At 31.8% G+C, this 11,122-nt stretch overlaps 2 protein-coding genes across 2 annotated transcripts; one reads left to right on the top strand and one right to left on the bottom strand.

The window, feature by feature from the left end:
- Nucleotides 1-257: 257 nt before the first annotated feature.
- LOC114165630 lies at nucleotides 258-880 on the bottom strand. Its single transcript, XM_028050207.1, has 2 exons — nucleotides 855-880; nucleotides 258-756 (listed from the first exon to the last, which is right to left on the bottom strand). The coding sequence occupies exons 1-2, from the start codon at nucleotides 878-880 to the stop codon at nucleotides 258-260; spliced, it is 525 nt and encodes a 174-aa protein (XP_027906008.1).
- Nucleotides 881-9,128: 8,248 nt separating this feature from the next.
- On the top strand, nucleotides 9,129-10,290 carry LOC114165996 (homeobox-leucine zipper protein ATHB-12-like). The gene is made up of 2 exons (XM_028050646.1): nucleotides 9,129-9,686; nucleotides 9,776-10,290. Exons 1-2 carry the CDS (start codon nucleotides 9,315-9,317, stop codon nucleotides 10,133-10,135), a joined length of 732 nt encoding a protein of 243 aa, XP_027906447.1. The 5' UTR covers nucleotides 9,129-9,314; the 3' UTR covers nucleotides 10,136-10,290.
- Nucleotides 10,291-11,122: the final 832 nt, after the last annotated feature.

Genomic DNA, 11,122 nt, shown 5'->3' with positions numbered 1-11,122 from the left:
ACATTCATCGGGAGGACGAGCAGGTCATTGATAACGATGGTGGAGGATTTCCTGGTGGGCCGTATGATACATCTTTATTGACGCAGTACCAGGATCATGTTGCACGCATGATATGGGATGGTCAGGTCAGTAAGAAGTTTTTATATAGGTTTAATTTTATTGTTGTTAAGTATTTTTATTGTTGTTTGTTTCTTCTGGTAGGATTGAGCTGTGAAAGTGGTCTCCCATATTAAAAAAGTTAAGAAATTAGGACGTCCTCACCCTGCTGTCACACCAACAATCTCAAGTAATGGCAACCGATATTTGTTGGTTTTATAGGTACTATCCATTAAGAACACAATGTTGAATGAATTTAACAACTTCACAGCATCAGGATGGGTCCAGAACAAATCGCTTACCACATCAGATTCATCAAGACATCTACTAAAATGGATGTAGTGATCACGTTCCAACATCAACATTAACTGTTGTAACTCAGTTCTTGAACCTCTTATTGAACGTTTGTACCTATATCTCACATTATACACTTGCTTCAGAGTTGTAACATTACAATCATCTTTTTCTTTCAAAGTGAGAAGTATATTTGCAGGTTTGACTTGGCTTTTGGTCATATCAACAAGCAACGACTGTTCAGTAGACTTCAACCTACTCGCATAGGGGTGACCAACTAGAGTAGAAGAGACATCGTGATTATGGTAACCACATTTTACGTTCAACACCCATCCCTCCCCTTGAGAGATGGGTCTCCCTCTCAATCTAAAGGGACAATCACATTTTCTTGTCCCAGATAAACTGGGTTCTGCATCACACTTGTATTTTCTATATTTTCCACCTCTTTCACAACCTAATAATACATGGGTCTTTCTTCCTGGTTGTCCATTGTATTTATCCGATCTTAGAATAATAACGACAAACCCAAGATTATAAGCAACCCCTCTAACCCATTTAATTAAATCTTCACGTGTTGAGAAAATATCATCGGTTGTAAAATGAGATGTATAATCTTGTTCGCAGATATCATGAACAAAATCAGAAAACTCTGACATGAGACTACAATTTTGTTGAGAATCCGCTTGAGAATCCAAGAAACTCAAATAACTAAAATGATGCTCTTCCATAATGAACTATAATAAAAAAAGAAATTTTAATAAGTAAATAACCCATCTAAATGCATAAAGAATGCAACACGTATCACAGAAAACGAGTGAATGCAACACGTATCAAAAATTCAAAACTAATTGCATGTTCATATTCAAAAATTGAAAAAAATTGAAAACTAATTGCATGTTCATATTCATTGCATAATTTAAGTTACAAAATTCACCAATCACACAGACTCACATTAAAAATTCACCAATAACACAATATACACACCAACACACAAAATCAAATTATGAAACGGAATACCATGAAACGGAATAGCTATTCCGTTTCACATCTTTAACACACGGATTATGTAATCCGTTTAGAAAAACAAAATTTTTGTTTCTATTTCATGTTCAAGTGTTTGGACTTCAAGTGTTTATGTGTTGGACAAAACATCCATACAAATAAGGAGCGGAAATTTCAACCAAATAAGTTATTCAATTGTAATACATATGCAATGATATGAAAATCATAATTTATACGAAACGGAATACAGAATCCGTTTCATACAGTTTTGAAACGGATTCTGTACTCCGTTTCATAAAAAAATTTGCAATTTTTTTTATGAAACGGAATACAGAATCCGTTTCATACTGTACGAAACGGATTCTGTATTCCGTTTCATAAAAAAATTTACAAATTTCTTTATGAAACGGAGTACAGAATCCGTTTCAAAACTGTATGAAACGGATTCTGTATTCCGTTTCGCATGCATTTTGATTTTTTTATTTAAACGGCTTTTGTATTCCGTTTTGTCAAAGTTTGAAACGCATTCCAGTCTCCGTTTCATAAAATATTTTCTTATATACGTTTCAGATCAAGAGCAAACAGAAAAAGAAAAAGTTTAAGCTGGGCTAACCTGGATGGAAACTACCACGAGAAAGATAACAGAGTTACTTACAACAACCTTCCTTCAAACAACGACACAACCTTCAATCACAATATGAAGAGCGGAAAGTAAAGACAGTGAGACAATAAACAACATTCTTTAAAAATAATAAATGCAAGTGATACAAACCGGAATAGGGACCACAGCAGAGAGAGAATGAACGAACAGCAGAGAGATTGAACAAATGAAGGAAACAGCAGAGAGAATGAACGAATGAAGGACAGACGAATGAAGGACAGAGAAATTAAAACTCTGAGGCACCACGAACCACTGAGAGAGCAAAAATTTAAATGAAAGTGAACACGGGATGGAGAAGAAACGAAACGGATTTGAAGAAGTAACGTTTTGGGGTGCAGGATGTTGGTGACGCAGTAAATGAAATTTACTGTGTCGTAACCACTTTCACCCACTCTCTCAGCCGGTTGTAAATAAGGGTATTAGAGTAATTTTTGGGGGTACTAAAGAATCGTTGGAGGTGCAGGGAGAAGGCCCGCCCCATGTGAGTATCTTTAGCCTTTCGCATTTTGGGGCTAAGAATATGGGCCTTAAATTGTGTGACTTCAACTCGGTTGCTGCTTCCTGCACCCCTTTTTCTCACAGCATCCCATATAGAGAGTTTTGAACTATGACTCAATCTTTATTAAATTGAATACCACTTCTAATAATAAAAAACAATGAGACAAGGAATTTTATCGGTATTATTTATTACCCTTCATTTTTTTAATAAGAACATCTCTCATCAGAAGTGTAGTTTGCTTTTTAAATGGACATTAGTTTTATAGATAGCATCCTAATGCAAAATTCACATACTATACACAATTTGAAAATCATTTTTTTTCTTAATTTAAATATCACAATTGAACATATCTCAAGTGTTCCAAAAATTAAATTTAAAGTTAAGTAATATCCAAATAAAAGATGGAATATATATATATATATATATATATATATATATATATATATATATATATATATATTTTATTTTTTTTTGTTGATAATGTTGGATATGATTCGTACTGTTTTTTGTTCTTATCATCCAACACAGTCTAAAGAGTAAATAAATAAAATATTGCAAATATATTATAGGTGTAGACGCGATATTTGCCAAGCCCGTTTAGCTTAAGGTGATACAAACCAGATTAAAAAGAAGCTCTACATCTGAAAAAGTACTTAAATATAAATTTTGAGTTTCTAATATCCAACCTATCTAAACATTTCTTAAAACTACGGTAAATATATTTTGTTTAATAACATACCCTCAATTAAATTTCTGAATATGCGTTCTTTCATGTTAGGTCTCAAAAATCTAACACTTATTCTCTGCAACTTGTACCGAACCTGGGTTTATTATCTCTGAACCCGTTATCAAAGTACTAAATCAGGATACAATATTATTAGAAATCCAAGTTTGAGTTTAGGTTTTATATTGAACAAAAATGATAAAGTACAACACTATATAAGAATAAAGATTCATCCATTCATTATTTTAAGATTTTGAATTAAGAATGATATCAATATCTTATGTGGTTGAACTCAGGTTTTATTAGTATTTATTCTCTTCCGTGACATGAAGTGTTGATATCCCTCCTTAAAAACCTAACAGATATTTATTATTTTTTTCCCTTCCCACTTCTCTCTTTTATAAAGATCCTGTAAACGACAACAACACTTTTTCAAACTGGTTCAAATAACTTTTTTCCGAACTCAGCCTATTTTTGGGCATGGAAGACCTGCATGAAACTTTTTCAAAGGCTAATAATAAGTAAATAGTTTAAATATTCGAAATTGTTTTCACATCTTCTCTCACAAGATCCTTCGATTTCTATGCATGCACGTATTCCTTAGGTGCCACTCTTCCACTACAGATTGGTCCTTTTTCCATGCTTACCCAAACGTTAGACACTAGAAAATAATAATGATATCAAAGTGTAAAGTCTTTGTCTCGCACTATCATAATCACAACTTCAAATTCCCTTGTTCATCATGATAAACCTGATCCCAAAAACACTTGCAGTTTTCTCAAATCGTTGGCCACATATTGCGTTCCCAAGTCTTGACTAATGATTTTTCTTGTCCAAATGTGCAGGAACCAGACAGAGACCTGAACTTTGTAAGAAATGTAAAAGCATTAGAGAGAGGGAGAATAAAACGACAATAAGACATTCTTGTTATTAGTACAATTTGGTTAATAGTGCTATCAAACATGTTTGTTTTCAAGGGTGTATGAAATGTCCTTACCTTATCTGAAGCTTTGCAATAAGATGATAATCCATTTGAACCAACCCAATATCTCTATACCAAGTGTTTTTAGGCGCATTTGCACAAACACATGGTGAGAAGAAAAAACTAGATATCTAGAAGCTACCAATTCAATGCTTAATGGACTTAATCTATTCAATATATTTCATGACCCGGTAGGTGAGGTGTTAATTTTTAGTTAACATGTTAATTGAATCGAGCAATAAGAGACCAACCTATTGTCAAAAGATTTGATTTCATGATTTTCAAAAAGCAATGTCATCACTTTTGGGATTTGGGATATATATCTACACATTAATCATAAAATTATAAATTAATATCTTTTGACAAATAATCTTACACAGAAATTAAACTAACCACACACTTTGATTAGTTTTTGTTGATTACATAAACTAGACTAGAAGTGCTTAAATAATAAGTTTATCTATCTTAGTCAAGTTGACTGTATATATATATATTTTAAAAAGTGATTCAACTTATTTCTTTTTAAAAAATTGAAAAATACATAATTTTATCCAACCAAATCAGTTAGTAGAATTGACTGACAAGATAGTTTACTTAGTTTAAAAGAAAAATATATAAAAATAATAATAACATATATACTATGGTTTGTAACCGTAAATTCAGATAATCAAATTGAAAGCAAGACATCAACGAGAATTAGAAAAAATATTAATAAAAGTTTAGAACATAGTTGGCTTGACTCATCTCACCAAGCAAATTAAGTGAGTCTAACTAAGACTAAGTATTAATAACATAAATTAAAAAAAAAAAAAAAAGGAAAAAGTTAACATGTTCCAATTCAACTTACTTTGAAAACTTTTTTGGGTCGGGTTAATCCATGGAGCGGAGCACTTTCAATACGAAAGGCAACAAATTACGTGTCCAAAAAGAAGAGCAGCCAAAAAAGAGATCAAAACACGTGTACGGCAAGAACGCCGTTCCCACGCATCAGAGTCTGAACAAGGTACGGTACAGGAGGAGATAGCGCCACGTGTCCAAAAAATCTGCATTTTGCTTTCAAGGTACGCTCACGGAGGTGGTGCCACGTAGCCATAGAGAAACCCAAAACTCCAAAGGAAAAGACGACGTAACGGTGATACTATGTTTGAGTCGGGGGCATGTGTCGCGCGCTCATTGGCTGTAGTTGACAGAGTGACAGATTCGTGTCTCCTGGGAACTGATTTGATTGGACGCGAAATGTTTTTGTTTTTTAAAGAAAAATGGGAACTTTGAATATTGATAATGAAATGAATGGGAATTTAATTTTTTGTCAAAAGGAAATATTCGAAGTGAAGAATGAAAGATGGGCACGTTGTGTTGTGACTGTAGATGACACTGACTCAACCTAACCCTATCGTTCTCAATTCTCAGCTCAACTTCATGGCTTCGGCTTTCTTTCTTCTTCAACTCACTCTCTATATTTATATATTTATATATATAATAATACACCATATTAATTCTCATGCTTTCATTTTATATTAAACAATTTTCTTTCAATTTAATATTCTACTAATAAGTCTAACATAACAACTCCAAGAATGTCTTGTTCAACCATGATACATAATTTTATCGATTAGCCTTCAGTTTTCAATTTTTTTATTTATTTTTTATTTGAGATTCAAAAGTTACGTTTTCTTTATTGTGAGTTAATCTAGGTCTATCCAAATTTAACAACTTGCTGAACTGATCCAAGGCTAATTCTTATATAGGATACAAAAATTTGTGTTCAATGCTAACATAACATGCACGGTTTTTCGTTATAAACCTTCATTAATATTCCATACATTCCGTTTTTAAAAATAAACATGTAAATGTCCAAGTCAACATTCCTAGGCACTTTCACATTTGAATGTTTTTTAAATTTCATATTGAACTATTTAATACTAATTTTGCACCAATTTAAAACAAACCACCATGACTTCTTAATTATAAAGACATTAATATAAATTCATTGATGTTTTTTTATGGAATAGGAGTTGACAAATTGAGTAAAAACGTAAGTAAAAATCACCCATAAGTTTAATGTTTATAAATTTTAAATTGAATGTGATGTTATATTTACTTGTTTGATTAATTCGTGGGTATAGATAGATTTCGTGGAATATTTAACACTTTTATTTTTAATAAATTATATATAAATGGTAATTAGGTGAACTACTCCCTAATATTGGTGGAGACAAGTTGTTTTAGATAATTTTTGTTATATATGTTAGTTTAATATAACATTACAAGAATAAACATAGAATACTTTTTATTAAATAATTTATAGGTTTTTCATAAATATTTCCTACAATGCATAATATAACATTAAAATAATAAACATAAGTTTTAATTAATTTCTTATGTTTGTTCATATATTATTATTGAGCTGTGTTAACTAACTAATTTTCACTTAAGTGATATATCACACGAGTAACACCATCATATGCATATTTTTTTCAATCAAATTTTACATTTTTGCTTTGATCCTCAATAAATGTTTTTCTCATTATGGTCTTTCGTATTATTATTTTTTTATTTCTGTATTGATTGTTTATTCATTATTTCAAATTCTTTAATTGATGAATTCTTTGTTAGGTTATCATGAGTGAATATAACACATATACTTTTTTTGAACAATTTATTTTGAAAAAATATAATCAATGTGATGCAAAGAGGACTATTCCCTTCAATTAAGGTTTCCACCTCCTATTTCTTATAATTTTTCCTATTTTATATAGTTAAATCCAACGAGAGTATAAAACAGTATTTTTTTTATTTTTTAAAGGAAAAATTAATCAATATGATGTAAATAGTGTTGTTTTCCTTTTACTAAGGTTTGAATCCATTTTTTTCTTTCAAAATTTCTTATTTGACGGAGAAACTCGTACAAAACGAAAAATCTTGGAAAATATTTTACATGTGTCTATTTTTATCTTCTTCTAGTTTCAGTGTTGAATATGGAATGCTTAAAAAAAAGGTGATGTGAATCCTAAATGAAGGAAAACAACGTTCATTATTTTACGTTGATTAATTTTTATTTGAAAATAATTTTAAAAAGTACATATTTTATTAGTTCTATTAAGCTATTAGCTTAATCACTTAACAAATAACCAGCCACTTCAAATATGTAAATAAATTATAGAAACCAAAATAGTAATAAAAAATTTGTAGGGTCATCAAAAGTAAGATTTTTTTTTTATTAAGGACAAAAACAAAATGTAAGAGCTTATTGAGAAAAAAAGAAGAAGAAGATCTCATATGTGAACTAATCAAAGATCATTTAACAAACAACTCATAATTTATCATGTGGAGGTAAAGGGTATAAAACAAAACTGAAATACAAAGTTTACGAATGTCTATAGCGGAAAAAAAAACAAATATTAAGAATCGTTTTGACAATTTATTTAATTCATATTTTTACTAAAAACATTTAATGTATCTAAAATATAAAATATTTAATGTTTATTTTTGAATAGTAATAAACACTTGCTAATATATTTAAACACAGTATTGTTATGATCAATTTGTCTGTGTTTTATCCTTAAAAGCGATATTATGATGAATAAAGAGAAGATTTATATATAAACTGTCTCTAATCCCATTTTCTAATTAGCCTTAATTTTTTTTTCTATGAATCCAACCGGTTTCAAACAAAAGTACTAAAAAAACATAAAGATTCTTACATGTAAACACTATTTGGTGATGAAAAGAAAAGAACAAAAAAACACTTGAGCATTAACTTTAATGTCTTAACCACGCAATGATCTTTTATGTGACAGTTCTAATTTCTTACTCAGATTTGGTGCATCTTTGGACACGCATTTTTAACTCACGTGTCTGCAAATTTTTATGTCAAATGTTAATAAAAAGACGCAAAAGCAACAATCGAAAGTAGCCTTTCCAAAAATTTTCCAAAACACGTTTTTATTCGTATCATATTGCTTCCTAAGTACAACCACAATTTTTTGCCACCAAAACATAATCTTTTGTTGCTTTTATCAAACACGATGTTGTAAGAGCCTCATAGGACAAGTCATTTTTAAGTGCGTTTTAAATGTTTTGAAGATTAAATTCATGACCATTAAAGATTATTCCATTCACCAATACCATAACTTGTTTTTTCTTTTTTCCAATCTCTTTTTTTTACTTCATGACTTACCAACTAATCGAAGCAAGAAACATTATATAAACCTGAACATTCTTGAGTCTATGGTGGTGCTTTTGAATCAAATGAACTAAAAAACACACACATGAATCATGCTAACAAGCCAGAAATAAAAAAATCTTGACTAAATGTCTAAACGCAGAAGATTTGTTAAAGAAATACTAATATTATAAGATAAAGTAAAGAAAAACTGTAGGAATATAATAATAGTGATTTGATGAATAAGGTAGCGCAGCAAGTATTAAAGTAGGATAAATGAAGAACGTGATTCATGAAACCGACACAACTCTAGGACAAAACGTTGAAGTTAAAATAATGATGACAGCGAAAACGACCTCATGAATATCAAATACTGCATTCTCACTCACATAAATCATTAAAATTGTGATTAAATAAACCAGAAATGATGAGGGGTGATGACAGAATATGATATATATGATTATAGAAGTTATAATTGAAGCACTGAGCAAAAGCAAGCCACAGAAGCCAAGCCAAGAGAAAGAAGGCTCGGAAGCAAAAGTAGCGCACAACACAAAGTTTATCTGAAAAGCTAGAGATAAAAAAATAGATATAAGAATAAACGTCACTGAGATAGAAAAATGGGTAATATTCAGAAGGTACAGGTGGAAGAACATTGTGTGTTAAGGTGTCAACAGGACCAATGAGTTTTGGATATAAAGCCAGCAATTGGGGACTTCACTCTGACCACCATGATAGGAACTCCAATAAGCAAAAGCCAATTGATACTTGCATATCACAAAACACACACACACACACTCACACACTCTCTACAAAAATCCCCTATCACCTAACTCACCTATCTTCAACTCAACCCCTTTAGTCTCAGAGTGTTACATACACTTACAGAACATGGAATATACTTATTCAGCAGAGGGTGCAGAGGCAGAAACTTACACCAGTAGCAGCACCACCCCATCAAGTGCCATGAGATCATCAAAGAAGAAAGCCAACAACAACACAAGAAGGTTCAGTGATGATCAAATCAAATCATTGGAAACCATGTTTGAGACAGAGTCCAGGCTTGAGCCTAGAAAGAAGTTGCAGCTCGCAAGAGACCTTGGATTGCAGCCACGACAGGTTGCTATATGGTTTCAGAACAAGAGAGCTAGGTGGAAGTCAAAGCAACTCGAGAGAGACTATGGTATACTACAATCCAATTACAACAGTTTGGCCTCACGCTTTGAAGCTCTCAAGAAGGAAAAACAAACATTACTAATTCAGGTACTTTAGATTTGTCCTTCAATTAGAATTGAAGTTTTAACTTCATTAATTGGCTTGTGGATATGAAGATTTTGTATCTGTTGTATCAGTTGCAGAAGCTGAATCATCTAATGCAGAAGCCATTGGAGGGAGGTCAGAGTAGGACACAAGTTGAAGCTGCAAACAGCATGGACAGTGAATCAGAAAATGGAGGCACCATGAAATGTGAGGAGGAGGAAAAGCCAAGCCCATCAGTGGAAAGATCAGAACATGTGCACGGTGTTCTGTCTGATGATGATGGTAGCATAAAGGTGGAAGATTTTGGCCTAGAAGATGAACATGGTCTCTTGAACTTTGGGGAGCATGCTGATGACTCCTTGACTTCACCAGAAGATTGGAGTGCTTTTGAATCCGATGGTCTCTTAGGCCAAACGACCGGTGATTACCAATGGTGGGATTTCTGGTCCTGAATGAAACAGAACAACCAGAATTTTTGTGAAGGAATATGTATGCGTATTAATGCTTCATGTTTGGTTCCATATTTTGCATGCAAATCTTCACATCTGGATGCAGCTAGTTATAGCTTCTACATTTTTTAGCAAAATTGACGTTTTTCTTTCTCTCTCTCTCTCACTCTCTCTCTATTGAACAAGTTTCCAAATACAAACCAAATTAATAAACAAGGAAACATCATGAAACGCGACCTGAGACAAAAGCAGAATAAAACCAAATTGTTCAAACACTTCAAGAAGCAAAAATCTTAATTATTAATGTCTGATTCACTGAGGTACATTGCTGCAACTACGCAATTTATGAAACTGTTATGTTTCGTTCTCTGAGGGCAATTTGGAACATGAAAGTTCGTTCACACCAGATGCTATCCAATTTGAAGGGCCAAGAAGTGTTCATTGCTTATGAAAATTGATGGCCAAATTGCAGCCAAAGGGCTATTCCAAAATTTAATTAATATTCAAAAGAAGACATAGAATATTCCATTATAAGCAAAAATAAATTTCATTCGGCATGTGAAATATCAACAAGCTCTTCAATGCATTTCAGATTCTCACTGTTACTGTAAGCTGGAGCTGAAATCCTGAAACATAGCATAAACCTCTGTTACACTTTCACAGCATAAACCTTGCAAGACTTTAACAAAATCTAGTGACTAAGACTTTAACAAAATCTAGTGACTAAGAAACTCTGTTATGGCAGAAGAGGAAGTGAGAGCAGAAAAGGAACATATTGGCATTGATAATGAAAAATAATTAAGTTTAAATAAACATTGTAGTTTATGACATATCAGTATTTTCGTTTTCACCTTCTTGCTTTTATTGTTATATTTTAGTTTGTATTATTTATCTTTTTTCATTTTAACTGTAATGTCACGAATCCTGTTTATGCCATGACTTACAAACAGACTTGAAACAGTAATCCAAAACTAAAATCAAATTCTTCTA

This window comes from Vigna unguiculata, chromosome 10 (assembly GCF_004118075.2).
Source record: "Vigna unguiculata cultivar IT97K-499-35 chromosome 10, ASM411807v1, whole genome shotgun sequence".
Lineage (NCBI taxonomy): Eukaryota > Viridiplantae > Streptophyta > Magnoliopsida > Fabales > Fabaceae > Vigna > Vigna unguiculata.
Note: the sequence above shows the minus strand (reverse complement) of the source record. Positions and strands in the feature narration are given on the sequence as shown.

Coding starts and splice junctions, on each gene's coding strand:
- LOC114165630 (XM_028050207.1), bottom strand. CDS start 880: ATGGACAACCAGGAAGAAAGACCCAT. Junction 757..854: donor AACCAGGAAGAAAGACCCAT/GTATTATTAGGT, acceptor TTGTCCCTTTAG/ATTGAGAGGGAGACCCATCT.
- LOC114165996 (XM_028050646.1), top strand. CDS start 9,315: ATGGAATATACTTATTCAGCAGAGGGTGCAGAGGCAGAAACTTACACC. Junction 9,687..9,775: donor AACAAACATTACTAATTCAG/GTACTTTAGATT, acceptor CTGTTGTATCAG/TTGCAGAAGCTGAATCATCT.